This window comes from Larimichthys crocea, chromosome XXIII (genome assembly GCF_000972845.2).
Source record: "Larimichthys crocea isolate SSNF chromosome XXIII, L_crocea_2.0, whole genome shotgun sequence".
Classification (NCBI taxonomy): Eukaryota; Metazoa; Chordata; class Actinopteri; family Sciaenidae; genus Larimichthys; species Larimichthys crocea.
Window position 1 is genome coordinate 15,132,709 of NC_040033.1, and position 18,049 is coordinate 15,150,757.

Sequence of the window (18,049 nt, forward strand, 5' to 3'; positions counted from 1 at the left end):
GAGATATGATCGACAGAAGCGTAATCCAATTAAAGGCACACATGCAATTTGGGAACCGGAAAGTCCTGCGCGGTTATCCAATAGGAACGCGGTAGACACCTAGGAGGTTGGTCTAGAATCACCCGTTGACCAATGGGATGCGGAGTTTTACGCCTGCAGTGATACATGACTCCGCCCCCGGCTTCCATTTCTGAAGTGAAGGGACGCCGCCGCTCTCGCGTAGAGTCCTCGCCTTTTTATATACACGTTTAAGTAAATAAACTAGGTTCTCTGCCGTAAATTAGGACTATTGCGTAAAGGTAGTGAGTGAAACAGCAGTCCCTATTAATCGTGGTATGCTGTGTGAGTAGTGGTCTGGACTGTAGCTGGCATTTTATTCCCCATTTTAACTTTACTAAGCGGCGTTTTCCGCCGTTTTTTTTTCTTTTCGCCGCCCCGCTCACTCTACCCCCTTGTGTGTGAGTAGGGGCCTGCAACGTTGGTTTGGCCACGAGGCGCGTTGGTACAGTTGGAACAGGGCGATGGCGGAGTTCGGTAACGGACTGGCGGAGGAATCTCTACTAGATTCAGACCCCGGACATCCCGAGCTGGAAGACCCGGGTGTCGGTGACGAAGAACCGGGGTTAGAAGAGGGAGAGGCCGCAATTGAAGACCCGGTAAGTGAAGGGCATTGTTTCAACTGTTAAATCCCACATGAATACCAAGACGCGTTATAGCCGAATCGGAGTAGTTTGGTGAAAGCGAGCAACGAATTAGATTAATTTTTTCCCCCCTCTTACAAATCTTCGGTCACATGCCGTGTGTGCGTTACTGCTATCGCCAGGTCGATATTAACCGCCATTGTGGTTCACGCAGTGCAGTAGAAATGGGTGGTGACATGCGTGATGTCGGCAGCCATCTTGGCGCAACAGCGGGGCCAGTTTCTCTGCGCCAGGGAGCAGTTCGAGCCGTTGGGGGGGGAATCCTCGTCGCAAAAAAAAAAAAAAAAAAAAACGAAAAAAAAAAAAAAAAAAAAAAAAAATGCGAGACGGAGATGCAGGAGACAGTTAGGGGCGAGGGTAGGACAGGCCTCCGCCATTAGCCGCCGCTGTGCGAGTCTACCCGCTTTAGAAGGCGACCTGCTTACGGTAAATACATTTTCTTTTTAAAAAAAATCACGTTTACCTTCACAATTATGCTTGCTTGGTGCATTTTCAAGCACCGGTAGGTGCACATGCAAATGACCGAGCGTCGGCAGGCTAACATTAGCTTATCGCAAGCGGCAGCATCAACCGCTGCAGCTGGGATGGACAGAGAGCCGTCGACCGCAGTTACAAGCCGGGAGGAAAAATGCGGACTTTGTCTGTTAAGATGTTGATGCTAACTACTATTAGCCCGCTGGATACATTTGCTACAATGCGATAACTGGGTTGTGACTGGCTAGCAAGCTAGCAGCTCTTAACAAAAGCTAGGGTGGAGATGGCAGACGTGCACCTGACCATCTTTGTCATTTCTTTTTTTTGTTGTTGTTGGACGACGGTCTGTATCGCGGCTCAGCCGGACTAAATGATTTGTGATATCCTGCATTATTTTTTATTTTTTTCAAAGACAAAAATCACTGTTGGTCGACCTAATTTTTAATTTTAACACCACCTGCACCACAGCTGCATTTTTCCTTGGTAACGTTTATGCAGCATGTCCAGGTTTTTTTTTTTTTTTGAGGTTGTAGTACTGTCTGGCAGTGAGAGCATGCAACGCAGAAGCAGGGGGTTGCGGTATTTGAGGGGCTGGGTTTGCATCCTTCAGTGTTTTTGCTAGGGCAAGGAGAAATGAGGGAAGGGAGGGGAGCGAAAGAGCTTGCACTGGATATGCGACAAAAAATGGAAGCTACAACATGTCAGATGTCGGGATGGCGTATTTCGACGGTCTCGCTGTGAATGTGGATTTGCTTGCGTTGTGATGCATGCAGCTCAAGGATGCAGACGGTTTGATGTGTCAGATTGTCAGGCACATGGACACACAATAGGGCTGAGAGATGCCATCATGGTGCATGCGAGCGATGTGTCACAGTGCAGTTTGACTCTCCTCTGGTGAGAAGACCTAGATTTAATATGGTCTCTCTGTCAGTGCACCCGGTCGTACAAAGAGCCTTTACATTACAAATCCCGTCAGCACAGGCAATAGCCCTGGATGGAGCTGGAATGACTCCCACTGTGCTGCAGTGCACCACTGTCAGACAGGAGGGTCCACTCCCACGTGAGGACACAGCCATCTCTGTGTTCACCATAAGAATATTTAATTTTTTGGCACTGATTGATTTGTGGGTTTCAGTTTTTTTTTCTTTCAGACCACAGAGCTGATCATTATCACTGCCCCTTTTTAAATGTCCAAGTGTTTCCAGAACAGCTCCTGATGGGATTCATGTTGTAGTAAAGCTGCAATAAATATTTTTATTGATTGGCATAACAATTATTTATTGATATGTTCAGCGTCAATATAAAAGTAATGGCAAATGTCTAACATCAGGTGCATCAGCCCAGAGTGATGTCAGCCAGAACTGTTGTATTTGTAACCGAGAAATAAGCACATACCATGTGCATTTGTGTTCTAGATGTATGTATTTAACAACGAACATTGTGTGAAATTTGTATTGCTCACGCTTGTCTGTGTTCTATCATTTTAATGCTGTCTGTGAACACTGGCTTTATATTCATTTGAAAACTGAAAGGAAATGTGAAAATCGAGCACGTCTGACTGATTCATTGTTGTGTCTACTGTTTTCAATGCTAATCAAGTGTATCTTGGCCTGATGTGGCACTTTCAAGCTGTATGAGGCTGGTACTGCCAAATGTAGGCTGGATGGTAGAAAACACTGAAAGGGTGGGGGTGAGAGGCGCTGCAACTATAGTCGAGGTGCAGGACCAGTCAGACAGAACACCTTTAGATGGGAGTATTCCCAAAGCGATGAGTCTCTCACACACACACACACACACACACACACACACACACACACACACACACACATATATATATAATATATATTATATATATAAAATATATATATCTTATATATTAGTATGTTTCTTATTTATTGTGCTAATGAATGACCGACGGCTCTAAAGGACTTTGTCTCTGCGTTGCAGGAGCTGGAGGCAATCAAAGCCCGGGTGAGAGAGATGGAGGAAGAAGCAGAGAAGCTGAAGGAGCTACAGAACGAGGTGGAGAAACAGATGAATCTCAGCCCCCCACCAGGTACGCTTTGTGAAGAGGAAAAGTGAACTACTGCAGCCACCATCAATCAGTGACCTCAAACTAACAGATGTACATTAAAATGAGTTCAGATTAGTTAGTGTGATGAATGAATTATTATTAAATAATTATAAAACAATGCTGATGTGTCAAATAGTGGCTTTAAAATTGAGTAAAAGTCGTGTAATTCTATAGTTTGGTGTGCATTAATTTAAAAAGTATGTTTGTGCTCTGGCTGCTCATTCAGTTCAGTAGTAACAGCATAGTTACTACAGCATAGTTACACTGGAGTAATAGCATAGCTGCAGGGTACCGCAGCCGACAACTGGAAGCTTGTTTAAGATTCATACATTAATAAAGGTCTATTACTTGATGGTCGTTCTCCAACTCAAGTTGTTTATTCTTGGACAGCTTTAATTTAGACTTGAATGTTCAGCTCAACTTAAAGTAGTGGTTTATGGAAGAAACACAGTGATGGTGAAAGAAACAGTTATGCAGGAAGTTAGAATTTGATTTATCAGCCTGTTTAAGTTCAGCTAATACAAAGAAGCCAACCCCCCTCTGCCCTGACCTCAAACGGGAAAGTTAATGTTTCCTTCAGACCTCCACATGCTACACCATTCTTCCATTCCTGTTACTTGATGGACTTGCCAGGTGTAGACATGATTTCAGAACACATGACATAGTTTTAAACTATTTTGAATATTTTGGTTTTAGCTAGAATATGTATTTGCTCACGCAGATTTGTTCTCTCTCCCCCGTGCAGTCGGCCCCGTCATCATGTCCATCGAGGAAAAGATGGAAGCAGATGGCAGATCGATTTATGTCGGAAATGTGAGTTACCGTCTTATTGTCGTTATTGATGCTATTTTGGCCCTAGTCTTGTTTCCTGTTGCAACTTTTCAGACGATGTCACGGAAAATTGATCAAATTTCTTAAGACGAAGTGTCCACAATAACCCACCCTCTTTAGACTTTTCAAGGTTTTGTTGGTTTCAAAGTCTGAACAGTTTTATTCTTTTTTCTTTTTGAGCCTGTAGATTGGTATCAGCGCTGTTCATTTGGACACTGAAGCTTCTTATTAGCAAAACATCAAGCTCTGAATGAAAAGCAATTTTCAAATCCCGAAACAAATGTTTGATTGGATTTAGTTTGTGGTCACTCCAGGACTTTAAGTATTCAGAACATCTTTCAAGATACTGTAGATGAGCGTTATATTTTCATGACTCTTCAGCTTTGTTATTACTATGCCGTGGTCTTCCTTGGAAGTGAGTCACAAATGCATAATTTTGTTATGCTAAACATAGCGTGTAGTGTGATGACCACGGAGCTAATGATGAACACAGAATCATCTCCAGTCTCAGCCGTGGAGCCGTGTTGCTTCCTCAGAGTTGCCTTTTGGTAGCCTCCCACACAGTTTCCTTTCTCACACACACTCTTTTAGGTCAGGTTACTATAGAACGAATCAAACCATGTGACCGATTCATTTTTAGGATTAAAGGATCAGTTTGCTCTATTTGTTTTCATTTTTTTTAAAGGTGTAATTTAACTAACCAGCAGTTTGACTGTACAGTCACATGTATAATTAACCCTGAAATCACATGTCCCTCCTTGATTACCCAGAAGTCATCTCACTCTATTTACTGTCTGACTCACTGACTATATAAAGATTGATGACATGACTGATCCCTAAAAGTGAAATCAAACCTCTCGATCGCTCCCCTGCTGACTGGCTGCAGTATCATAAACCCCGCCCCCTCCGGGTTTGAAAAATTACATGTCAAATACATTTTTGACAAACCAAAGATGGTTTCTGTCATTTTAGGCATTTATCACACTAGTGTATGTTCAAGTATTCATTTTTGCTATAAAAAGCAGGTGTCGTGTCATGATTGATTCAGTCAGCAGGTCCTCGATACCGCTGCTCCATCCCTGATCACGACCAAACATCAGCCATATCTGGGATGTTTGGCTGTGTGGAGACGTGTTCTGCATCTTTAGATGCAGTCTATAGTCTGACTCATACAAACGCAGCACGCACCTTTAAGAATAAATGGGGCAAATGTTTAATATTTGGGGTTGTTTTGTTTTTTTAGGTGTTGCTGATGCAGCTCTCGTGATGTCTAACCATCTATATCTGTTCCTCCAGGTGGACTACGGTGCCACGGCAGAAGAGCTTGAGGCTCATTTTCATGGCTGCGGTTCAGTAAACAGAGTCACCATCCTATGTGACAAATACACAGGGCATCCCAAGGGGTAATAAACGTCATTATACTGTACCGTTTCACTATGCAGTGGATGAATCGGTGGATGGGGGCTTATCACAGTGTTGTGCGGCAGATATACCAAAGTCACACAGTGTTGGCAGAGGAATAAGACAATATCATAGTGTGGGTGGACGTTTTTAACAAGCATCCATACAAATAAGGTGTCTCTAGAGCTGGATGGTTGACTATGCTTTTGTTTATTTAAAAAAAAAAAAAGGAAAAAGAAAAGCCAGGGCTGACCAGTAATGCTTGCTCCAGACCAGATTTGGACCACTCACACATTTTAGAGTTCTGGTTGCACTTGTGTTTTTAATAAAATAAGCATAAGTGTCTTGTTTCTATCAGCCTACAGTGTTCTGTATAGGTAAATGAAAGCCACATTAAATCAAGACACTAGTGCTGTCATCTTGCATGCTGCTGCCCATTGTTTGCACTTTCTTTTACTATAATCGAATGATTGTTTTCCTTTTTGTCTTCAGGTTTGCCTATATTGAGTTTGCAGACAAGGAGTCTGTTAGGACAGCCATGGCTTTGGACGAGTCCCTGTTCAGAGGAAGGCAGATAAAGGTAAGATTTTATTATATTTTTTTGCAATGTAGCTGAGCCTTTACGTTTATTAAACTGTGGCTAACAGTGAAATCGGTTGACTGCTGCATAATGTGAGAGGAAATCAGAAACGGGCAACATAACTATCGTGTTTTCTTAACAAGAAGCAAAAAACCCTTGTTAGAAACTGTGGCTTCATTGTTCTGGATTATCAAGTTCAGAATAATTGACAAAATGAACTGAATGGAACCAAATAATCCAAGTGACTACGACAACAATGCACTTGGAGAATAGGTACTGTTGGCTAAATTTAGCTGATCCTGATGCTTGGAGTGACAGTGGCAAAAACCTCTTTGATAACTCTGACACTTCTGGGTACATTTGTAGTGTTTGGCCTCCTTTGTGCTTCTAGAAATGTTTCTAAAGTCTAACCTTCATTCTTGTTGCTTTACAAAAACAATAGAGCAGGTTTCCAACCAGACTAGTTAATTAGTTAAAATAATTATTTGTTCTTGTCTGGTTAAAGTGCCAATATTGACACTGGCTGCTGTACAGGTGTATTTGAATGAAAAGGTTTATACTTTTTTCACAGTGGGACATAATTGGAACCCCTGCTATAAAATCAGTTTCAGCTTCTGTGGTTGATTTTTATATTTCAAATAAAAAAGAAAAGAAAAGAGCACCACAAGACTGGATGTTAGTTTATGTCTTGCATCTCGCTCCTCAGGTGGGCGCTAAGAGAACAAACAGACCAGGCATCAGCACCACAGACCGCGGCTTTCCACGGGCTCGGTTCCGGTCACGGGGAGGAAGCTTCTCATCACGTGCACGCTACTACAGCGGCTACACACCACCCAGAGGCAGAGGACGGGCCTTCAGGTGAGCTGACGCCGAGACGCCTCACTTCAGACACCGTGGGAGAACACTGCATCTGCATGCACTGCACCTCACTCACTGTTTGCACTGAGAGGAAAGGAAAGGACAAACAAAGCACACCGCCATGACCAGAATTAGCAGCCGGAGTTAAAGATTTACACAGACCTGCATCATCGTGCTGAATTTTATCGGTATTTGTTGTACAGACGAGGGATTAATCAAAGGAGGGAACAAGGATTGGACTGTTGATGAACTCTTCCACTGCAAGTTAGAATAATGTCTCTTTTGGCCCTCAATTATAGTTTAGTGTCCTCCTCATGTTTTACCACATGAAGGACAAACGGCAGCTTAAATATTATGTCTCTAGGTCCTGCATAGTTAGATTACACCATCTCACAAAATACAGAATCTCCAGCAACAAGCCTGTGCAGTGCTGTTTGATTAGTTGTAAACATTTTATTTTTAGCCAACAGACTGTTTGAGGACAGCTCAGTTACCCACTGGATGACATTTGTCACTTTGATTGGTGCACATTGTTGTCCTGGTTTGGTTTTCCACTCCAGACATAATTGGGTAAACAGTATGTTGTAGGAAAGGTTTTTTTTTTTAAAGGACTGGATAGAGGGCAGGAAAGTTTGAGAATAAGTTTAAAATGGAGATGTGGAAGTAGAAAATGACTTTAAGATTGGGTAGATGAGAGATGGTAAGTACAGGAATAGTTAACATTTCTAAAGGTCTTCATACATTCATTCATTCACATTAAATCTTGTTTCATCATAATATTGACTTTATCAAGAGGCTAGAGATTATATTTGGACACATTAATGGAAACACGGGAGCACAAGCGTTTTTGGGTCTGAGGGGCTCATTGCACACCACATCACAACATAACCATTTCAACAGACTCAGCGCACATCAGTTTGTTCTTCCCAGGCATGTTTGGGTTTGTGCCAGTGCAGTCTCCTGCAAGCTGACGATGGAAAGTTATCTGGTGCAAACTCTGATGGCTGCACTTAATGTTTTGATTGGGATGTCATTTGTAATCGGTGCACCTATGGGCAGGAGAGAGCACAAACTATTTAACTTAACGCAGAGCTTTTGGCTGTGTGATCAGCACAGTGACCGCAGCGTTGTAGCAGTTGTGTTTGATGCTCCATCTCATCAGTATTGGGTTCTAAACCTGTCAGAGCTGGAAATCACGGTGACGCTTGTGGTGTCTTTTTGTTTTATATAGACCTGTTAAACAGTCATTACTGTCATCCATGTCGGACAACAGAACAAGCCTGGTGTTGATCATAGTGTTGTGCACTGGGATTCTGGCTGTGTTTGGTCTCTGCAGTGAGGTCCTGTGAGTCTTTACAGTCTGGTTTCTACTGCAAGGCCACTGCAAACTTTACCTGTTTACACAATGTTATTTAAACACTTGGCGGTTAACTTGAGCTGCAGTTTCTATAAATGAGATGCTGCATAAATAATCTGAGGCATCAAAAAAAAAAAAGTATCTACTGTTTGTATAAACCAGTAAAGTGTGACGAGCCCTTGTTGGCAGTGAGAAATCAAGGCTACAAAGAATCTCACTGGAAACTCCAAATAAGCTTCACGGAGTGCTATCTGTGGAGCCATCTTGTTTTTTTTTTCTGTTGAGACTGAAAAGGGAGGTGTGGTGCCAAATGCGTTGATCAGCATGCCAACCCCTGCCCCCCCCCTACACACACAAACACACACACACACACACACACACACACACACACAGAGCTTTGAGACAGAGAGATTCTGACTTGATCGTCCCTGCAAAGCATCTGGAAGCTTCAGGTCCTGGCTGTTGCTTATTACTTAATATTCAACAAAAAACACTTTCCAGAAGAAAGACACTGCGGCAGCTGAAAACCTCCACGAAGCGGTCTTTATTTCAATGATTTAACAGTTTGCCAAGTTCTTCTGACAGGCCCCTATTTTGTCGGTTTTATCCCGCGAGTTTCTCTTGTTTCATTTCGCCCTTGCTCTTGATTCAAGTATTTGTGCGGCGAATTCCCATGTCAGCAGGGCTGCCTTTAAATAACCACAAGAACAGGTTACATCTCTGTTCATTCCTTTGTGCGAGAAAGTGTCTGAAACTCAAGGTCAGAATCTCTCTAATCGCTGTGTGTGCTTACCCCAGCCACTCCCACACATACCAAGAAACCCTAACCCTGCCAGTTTACTCACTGGGATTTGGCCCGAGCTGCAGGACAAGGCACACAAAGGCTCGGGTAGAAGCTGAGGGCTTTTTAATGTTCAAGTCTCCCAGAAGCTGAAAGTACTGATAATAAGTAATTAATCAGCTGAAAGCATTTGACTTTAAAGGCTTAATCTTTTGGTTTCTATGTATGGCGTATATTCAGTGATGTTTAGTTATGTGACGATAATGAAAGAAACATTTGACATCCCACCCCAGTACAGTAACCTCAAAGGACTGGGCAGAAAACACATAACTTATCACTTACAGTTTTGAATATCGTGCAGGCAGTCTGATTGAACTCAGTTCCAAGGTCATGAAATGATATTTGTTGTTGCCAGTCGTAATTTGACTGCAAAGACTGAACTCATACTCGCCAATAGAAAACTCCCTCAAGGATATTACTGGTGCACAGTGTATCTTCCATAATATGCATCGGTTAATATGTAATAATCACCCGCAGAGAATAGCATGCAGAGAAGCCCAGAGTTGTTCCACTTGAACTGGCCTTGATCATTTCTCGCAGAGGAGAGCAGAAAGGGCTGTTCGGTTGCTACATCAGGAATTCATCACTCTAAAACCGTGCTGCAAGTTGAACAGAATCGGGTTCAGATCTGAAACACATGACACTTTTTTTTTTTTCTTCTTCTTCTTCACTGGTGCCTTGTCTTGTTGTGGGAACACAAGAAAAACACATGGTGAGTTCAAAATCTTTGCACTGACCCATTGTGTGCTTGGGAAGATTTCACAGCACCTGGCTACATTCCTCCACTCATAGTCCAAGAGATATGTTTCAATAAAGTACCCTAAGTGTCAAATTGGCTCTGTTTGCAATATTCAACAAGGCTGCGGCAAGTGTCGTCTGTGAAGGCTGATGTAGAGCTGTGTCTGCCAGAATTTTAATGGTACTGAAGGACAACACAGCAAGCGCCTTTTTAAATCCTTGTATCCCGTTGTAACGAGCAGTTTCTCTGACGTTAACGTCCATTAACATTGTTTCGTCAACTTCCCAAGTGGGCACAGTGGAAAGCAAAGATTTTGACGTGAGCCAGAAGTCACATACTGTCCTTGTGATGTGGAAGAGCCATGTTGGGTTTTTATGTGCTTTTTGTAAAGTACTTGCATGTAAAGGACCCCCCCCCCCTCCATACAGATACACACACACACACCAACACACACACACACACGCCAACACACACACACACTCTCATACTCCAACTCAGATTCACCTTTACAGTGTTCACTCCCAGAAACGAGGGTTCATTACTGCAGCCTGACCTCAGCATCTAGCCTAACGACCACTGGTGTCACTCCCAGTGTGACATTTTTTTTTTGTGTTTCGTTGCCACTGAATGATGTGTGTGTGTGAGAGTGTGTGACGGAGGAGAGGATGTGTGGAACGTTTGCCCCGTCTGGCTTTTGTGTATGTGTCAGGCAGTGTTTTGAGTGTATAATAATGATCCAGTTGCGAGTCTTGTCCCCCAAATTGTTGTGTGTATGTGTGTGTGTGTGTGTATACGTGCGTGCACTGTGTCTTGCTGGGGGTATATGTGTGGTGCTGTTTGTCCTCAAGGTCTTTCCCCACAGTGACCCCAGAGGCGGCTCTCGAAGAGAGCGACAGAGAGAGAGAGAAAGAGGGAGAGAGAGTGCCTTTGCTGTCCCCTCACACCCACACACTAATCATTACTCTACTATCTGGAAATTAAACACTTTTCTTCTCTTGACAAAGCTGCTTTCAGCTTCTTTCAGCACTTTCCAGATTGATTTTTGTTGCCACGCAAACACCCCGTAAGATTCAAAGGCACAATACCGTTAAGATGGTATGTCTATCTAGTGATTTGTGAACATTCTGTCATTCATTTTTGATATCTATAAATATATTTCTTCCCCCTTCAGTTTACTTCTTGGACTGAAAATTTCAGCAGACCCTTTTTCTGTGCCCACAATCACACACATACACATATCTATTACATTATTATATCACACCAGGAAATTGGTGTCCGTCTTCTTAAGCCAACCAGAAAAAAACTCACCCTCTTTTTCTCTCTCTTTTCCAGGGGCCGAGGGCGAACAACATCGTGGTATTCCCCTTACTAAACACCCCCCCCTCCCCTCCCCTCCCTACCCAACACTCCCTTACTATCATCCCTCTCCCCCTCTCTGTTCCCATTTAAAAGAAAAAATTAAAAAACACACACAATGAGAAAAAAAAGTCCTCCCCCCCTCTCCCCAACAATAAAAGAAGAGAATCCCAGAAGAGAGAAAAAAAGACAAAAAAGGAAAAAAAAAAAAAAAAACACTTCTCCTGGACAGAGAGACTGACTGGCCGCAGTGTGCGATTGTGTGTGAGCGTGCGTGTGCGGAGGTTGATGCGGTCGCCCCTGGTAAGGTATAAGTTGGCCATTGGGGAGAGAGTATAACGGTGGCAGATCTGTTTGTTTTTGTTGGTTTTGAGGGGCGGGATTGTTTGTGGGGAGGAGGGAGGGGAGGGGGGGGGGACAGAAGATGATGGTATCTCAGGCTGCAGATGTGTCTCCTTTGGTCTGGCTGTGACCTTCCTGCTTTTCACACCATCACCAACACAGCCCACCCACTCACCACCCTCCACCAACCAACCAACCACCACCACCAAAACAAGAAAAAAAAAAAAAAAGAGAGAGAAAAGAGGAAAAAAAAAAAGACGTGGGTGGAAACAGCAACAAGAAAAAAAAAACTGTATTCATTTTTGTTTTTGTTTTAATGTATCCGCACATATGTGAAACTTCCACTAGCCAGAGTATTTGTTGTGTTTTAAGTTTGTGGTTTGGAGTATATCATTACCTCCCCTCCCCATCCCTCAACCCCTTCTGTGTCCGCCGTTCTCTGCCCGTCTCACCCCCCTCCCCTCCCTGCATTTTATATCATGCTTTTTCCTACTCCCCTACCCTTCCTCTCTCCTCCTCCTGCTCTTCTTTGGCTCATCACACCATGGATTGTTTTTCTCTGTCCACTGCTCTCTGGGCAGTGATGGACCTTCAGTGTTCAGTGGGATTGGACATACATAGATTTTTTTTAATTATTATTTTTTTCCCTTCCTGTGGGCGGGGGTTGCTCGTGCTGCCTCCCCTCTCCTCGTCCATACTTGTCATCTCCAGCTCAGGCATGGCCAAAGCTTTTTTTTTTTTTTTTTTAAATACTTTTGACAGGCATCAATGTTTTTATTTCGTGCATCCCTCCTCCTCCTCCTCCTCCTCCTCCCCTCTGTGTTTCCCAGTCACCCGTCTCTCCTCCTCCCCTCCCCCCCCCTCCTCTCTCTGTATATTAGACCACTTCTTGTCGTTTCAGGTTTCAGGACCAGTGGAGGCTGACGACCCCTCCCCAGGTGGCGCCGGCCCCCCCCACTGTCTCCGCAGCGTCTCTCTCTCTCTCTGCTCCCGCTATGCACACTCACCCCATCCTGTCCGTGTGGGGGGGCGGGGGAGGGGGGCAGGGCGACCACAGGCCCGCCGCGGGGGGCATTTACTACAACAGCAAACGCTGATGATGCTTTTAGTCCGTTTCACACTTCAACTCACTCACATATACACACACACACATACACACGGACAACACACTCACACACAGACACCTGTTCAACATACACCACAGCACACTTGCAGTACAGGCGGCACTTAACAGGCAGCCAACCCAACACATGATTTATATACGGAGAGCTGAAGCCAACATAGCTGAGTGGCAGGCAGGCAAGTTTGCGTGAGAGTGAGGAAGGCAGGACCAGAGACGAGGGAGTTTTTTGGGGTGTACAGTGCGGACCTTAAGGCGCCCCCTTTCTCTGACTACGCGCAGTGCAGCCACGGCTTGTCTGAGGAGGGCTGACGAGCTAACGGCATTGATTATTAATTTAATAAATGGAGTGGGCCGGAGCTGTTATTTTAGGGCGGGGGAAGTCAGGGGTGGGGTTTGTGTGGAGACTTTTTCTTTTTTGAAAAGGGGGAGTGGGTTTGAACAAATGTTTTGCTTTTTTTTTTATTTTTATTTTTAACCCATGAGTCTGTAATTAGAGAAAAAAAAAAAATAAAGACATTGTGTAAAAATGAGTCTGCATCCGTGTGAGTTTGTTCTAAATATTCTGCCCAGACCTGGTTCAGTGATGCGACACATATCATGTGTTCTGTCATTTCAGAAATATTAAATGAGTGTCAGTCACTGAAAAGCATATTATATATGGCATATTATAGAAGTGTGTGCATATAAAAATAACCAATCTTTAAATGTCACAGGACAATCTTTTCATGGCTTAATTTTAAAGGTGTGATATGACTTGATGGCACATAATGTTGATGATACACTGAACAAACTGTACATGTGCTTGCAGTTGCACTTTAGTGTATTTATAAATGACATTTCAATGAAGGAATTAATTCAGGTGGTCGTGATGGTCCGCTCTTCTCACAGCGCTCTGACTTTAATCTGACACTCCTGACATTAAGCCACCGACATACCAGGACCCTGAAGCCCAAATGGCAAAATAAAAATCAGCCTTTATTCCTCCTCTTTCCATCTGTGATGTGACAATGTCCTCTGTGCACAAGATCTATAGGAATGCATGAACGAGTCACACGGACAGGGTTAACATTTGCATCATACTATATTTAACATGCTAAAACATTAATTTGCATTGTGGTCAGCTGGCTGGTGTGCCTGCCGAACCAGATCTTGCATCAGCATCTGGCAGCTTCTCAAGCAGTTGTATGGAGATCAAAGTGAACTGAACTTTGCATGACTACCAACAGTAAGTGATCATGTTCTCTGCATTATCGTGGCTCTCCTTGCAGAGAGATAGTTACAAGTAATGGAAATCTTAAAATTCACTCTAAATTCTAGTTTTTGACCTAATTAATGTGTTTCTTAGCTCTGATGAGGAGACAATGTGACTGCCCTCTAATGGAGACAAAACACAACATACAAAAGGGTCAACAGTAAATGTTTATTTTACAAACTCATCACACACCATGCAGAGATGGTGGGGAATTTATGACTAGTATAACTGACATATTGGCAATAAAACATCCCAAAACTCTGAAGTACAAACTAAAACATTGATGGTCCTCTTCATGTCATCAGTCGGTCTTCTTACACCAGTGGACGTCATGTTTTCAGGTTTATCTGTGCTTCTTAAAAGCTGCAGGGACAGACATGAAACAGGATTAATGCAGACTCTAGACAACTGATGCTGGAGGAGTTCTTTGGACAATTACACAGAGTTAAAGTATTAAAGGTTAATTTTGTACTGTGGTATCTTTCAATGTCCTCACCTTTTCTTTTGGTCTTCTTCTTCATGAGTTTCTTCTTCTTCTTAGGCCGAGGGTTATCCCCATCCTGCGCCGAAAAACACAAAGTGTTAAAACCAGCAGCCACATTAAGAACGTGATCTAAATAAGAACAGGCCACAATGCTCCCATTCATGCTGGACGGAGATGAGCCTGTTAGCGACATCCTTCTGTGGCTTCTCATGTCCAGTACAAAATCTAAACATAGCACATGGATTTTCCAAGTCCTCTTAAATACATTCAGCTGAATGAGTTTCCACATCTGCAGGCAGTGGAACAGACAATCAGCATGAGGTTGGCCAGTCATTAGTCTAACTCATGAGTACTTTTTATGACAGCAGACGCTGCACTGAGATGGGAAACTGTACGGAGAGGGATGGCATGCCAAACCTGTGTAGGCACAGAGTGAAGCTATTGCCAACAGCTCTGCCAGCACAGCACCAGACAACTGAGTCACCGAGCTATACAAATGTATGACTACTAAACAGACTGTGTCCCACAACAGTTGTGTCCCACGTTAATTTTGTGCTGGTGGAAGCTCAAGTTGCATAATAGCTGATATAAATAGGTCAGGTCAGGTCAGCCTGTCTGTCTGCTGCTTGTTTAGAGCCTCAAATTCTCCGCACCCACGCTGAAGTGGGGATTTAAAATAGATTTTTATACGGCTGGACCGAAAGCGGTGTTTGAATCCAGCTCGGTGAGGGAAACAGGACCCCTTCCTGACGGGTCGGTGATGTCGCTGCGAGCTCACCTGTCCGCCCTCGCCACCCGTCAGTGCTGTGATGTCACTGAAGTGTGTGATGCCGCTCAGCTGGCCTGTCATGGACATCATGCCTCTCTTTTTGCTGTTCTTCTGACGTGCGGGCATGTTGAGACGCACCATCATCGACTCCTCGTAATTTTTCCTGTCAAGTAAAAACAAAAAAAATGTTGATGGAAATTCATATCTGTAAAGCTTATCTCATAAAGCATGTTGCGGTTAATACATCCATTCCCACTTTCAGCAGCCTTCCTGTGTGTACCTGCTCAAATAAAGTAAACAAGTAAACACCTGTGTAACTCCTCGCGGCTCTCACGGTCGCTCTGGAAGTCTCGTCTGTCCCGGATCTCCTCTGGAGCGTCGCTGTACTGCTGTCTCAGCTCCTGGATCACAGAGCTTCTGAGGGCAGCCCGCCGCTGACGCTCTGCCTGAGCCTTCTTTTTGTCTGCTTCGGTCATGTCACCGTCTGGAGGGAACGAGTTGAGATGAGAATTTGTGAGGGGGGGGTCTTTATTTTGATGCACAATAACATTAAGGGAAGTGCTGTTTGCTTCATTCCAAACAATTTAACATCCACAAATATACTCTAAACACTTTAAACAAATGACTAAAGGCAGAGTTGTAATTTTACAACAAGCAAAGAATTTAATAAACAAACATTACCATAATGCACTGCGGCAATCTTTGGCGGTACATATTTCCTGCCACTAGAGTGGGCTGCTTTCTTCTCCGTGTCATTCTTGGCTTCACCTTCAGACTCCTCAGATTCACTCAGCTGGTTGATGAAGCAAATACAGAGAGTCAGTCAGACAGCTGTATCTTCAGTATTTACAACCTACCTTAAATCAATAAAATAAATGCTGGCCAGACTGATTAAATGCTGTGAAGGCATCATATTCAAGGAACGAGTAATATAATATGTATCAGACAATCAATAAAGTTAATTTATGATAGAGTGATCGGGGCCTTACTTTGCTGATGAGATTCTCAGGATTAGGGCGCAGCTGTAGTGGATCATTTTCAGCTGAAATCAACAAAAGCAGAAGATGTTGTTGTTGTTTTTACTGAAGCCGGCGACACATGGAGGGTGGAAACATTTCCGATCTTGTCCCCAAATCTCACATTATCATGCATCATATCTTTCATGCTAAGGCAAGGTTAAAAATCAAATCATTGGTGGATGCACTCATCCATGGGTGCAATCATTCCTACCTAAACTGCCGGTGGCAGCTGTGCGCAGCAGTTTGTCGATCTGGTACTTGAGTTTGTGGTCTAGCGGTCGCATCTTCTCCAGGACCTTAAAAAAAAAACAGGAAGGAAAGTCATTAAACTAAACTATAAACTGTTTTGTTAGTATTGCTGTATTTCTGTAATCGTCTCACCGTTCTGATCGTGACCACTCTGTTCAAGGCTTCGCTGTCTTTTATTTTGCCTCCTTCCGTTTTGACGCTGATCAGGTGAGTGAGGTCTTGAAGGTAGAAGAGCAGCAGGTGATACCGAAGGTCCAAGAAAGACAAACCCTGCAGGGAGAGAGGATGGACAGAGAGTCAGAGAGGGCTGGATTAAATAATATTAGCAAACAATCCCTCGGTTTGTTTCGACACAGTTTCTTTGACATGAGACATTTTTATTTATTTTAAGGTGTCAGTAACACGCCTCCATAAAATTTTGTTTCAAGTGGCAGGTTTTCCTGTAATAGAGGTCTTCAAGCTTTTTCAGCCTCAGGACTCCTTGGATGAGCGACAAACAGAACAGGGACCCCCACATGTAATTAATTTCTTTAAAACTCACAAGTCACATTTTAAGTCTGCCCTAAAGCTTTTATATTTACTTTATATACCTTTTATTTCACCGTATTAACCTGTTAATATACTGAGCTATTAGCCTGTGTGTGTTTATGATTGATAAAAGGTTCATACATAATGGAATCATTCATTTTGTGTATAGTTTTTTTCAAAAAGCAGCTTATTGTTGCATATTAATGCTTGCAGTTTACTCTCATAATCATTTTTGTTCGATTTTTTTTAGTTCTCACATATTATTTTAGTGAAAACTGTCAATTATTAACTGGCAGACCCCTTTGCTTTGGACATTCAGCTTAACTTGTCTCATTAATACAAAACAGGGCCAGGGAAAGTCCTGGACCTCACTGTCCAGATCAGCTGAGCTCACCTTTGACGTCTTAAACGCTCCATCTTTGACTTGTGTTAGCAGCTCGCGGACATGGCTCGTGACCGAGGCCACCTAAAGAAAAGAAGAAAAAAAAAAGCTGTGAAGACACGAGCCTGTCTGCGATCAGAGCCTGTCTGCGATCAGAGCCCGATCAACACGAGCAGACAGCATCTCTGTTATCACACGTTATCTGTACCTGCTCTGTGAGGCTGCCCAGCAGCTGTGCAGCTCTCGGCAAATCACCTTCGATTAAATCCTGTCAGAAAGAAAAAGCTCCATGTCACAAACACAAACACGTTTGATCTGCAGGGAGACGCGTGTGCTGGAGAAACTGTCCAGCTTAAGTCGTTAAAACCAAAACATCGCTCGCTTTCATCACTCTCACGTACAAACCACCGTTTCACAATCGACCTCAATGCTCTAAAATGTGCGCACACGCGGAGAGAAAATATTAAAATAGGTGTTTTTATGAAGTAGCAGCTAGCTGAGCTTCACTCACGTTGTCAACAGGGGCAGCCATTTTGATTTCACTACAGGAGCCGCAGAGGGACATGAGCCACGCGCAGCTCGGTTTGCGCGAATTACACCAGAGTAACAAAACCAAACAAGTGAGAGAGTGAGTGTCAACAAAGAGCAAGAAACAACAACAACAACAATAAAGTGGCTCATGAGTTATA

At 43.4% G+C, this 18,049-nt stretch overlaps 3 protein-coding genes across 7 annotated transcripts in view; 2 read left to right on the forward strand and 1 right to left on the reverse strand.

Annotated features, from left to right (window-relative positions):
* LOC104927518 (sialic acid-binding Ig-like lectin 12) overlaps positions 1–18,049 on the forward strand; it is a 311,739-nt gene that overhangs the window by 82,932 nt on the left and 210,758 nt on the right. The gene's annotated exons all lie outside the window — the stretch shown is intronic.
* On the forward strand, positions 170–13,088 carry pabpn1 (poly(A) binding protein, nuclear 1). 4 transcript variants are annotated; one of them, XM_027274262.1, is made up of 8 exons: positions 170–342; positions 467–656; positions 3,123–3,231; positions 3,995–4,062; positions 5,377–5,483; positions 5,974–6,061; positions 6,768–6,919; positions 12,456–13,088. In XM_027274262.1, exons 2-8 carry the CDS (start codon positions 522–524, stop codon positions 12,649–12,651), a joined length of 855 nt encoding a protein of 284 aa, XP_027130063.1. In that variant the 5' UTR covers positions 170–342; positions 467–521; the 3' UTR covers positions 12,652–13,088. The 4 variants fall into 4 exon arrangements, with proteins under 4 accessions (XP_027130063.1, XP_010739909.1, XP_019128639.2 ...); XM_010741607.3 differs by lacking the exon at positions 12,456–13,088 and adding an exon at positions 11,189–12,217 and having other exon boundaries at positions 174–656; XM_019273094.2 differs by lacking the exons at positions 170–342; positions 467–656 and adding an exon at positions 995–1,127.
* ngdn (neuroguidin, EIF4E binding protein) lies at positions 14,079–17,977 on the reverse strand. Its single transcript, XM_019273072.2, has 11 exons — positions 17,872–17,977; positions 17,569–17,628; positions 17,373–17,444; positions 16,583–16,720; positions 16,413–16,497; positions 16,172–16,224; positions 15,864–15,975; positions 15,492–15,666; positions 15,192–15,345; positions 14,426–14,489; positions 14,079–14,292 (listed from the first exon to the last, which is right to left on the reverse strand). Exons 1-11 carry the CDS (start codon positions 17,923–17,925, stop codon positions 14,273–14,275), a joined length of 987 nt encoding a protein of 328 aa, XP_019128617.2. The 5' UTR covers positions 17,926–17,977; the 3' UTR covers positions 14,079–14,272.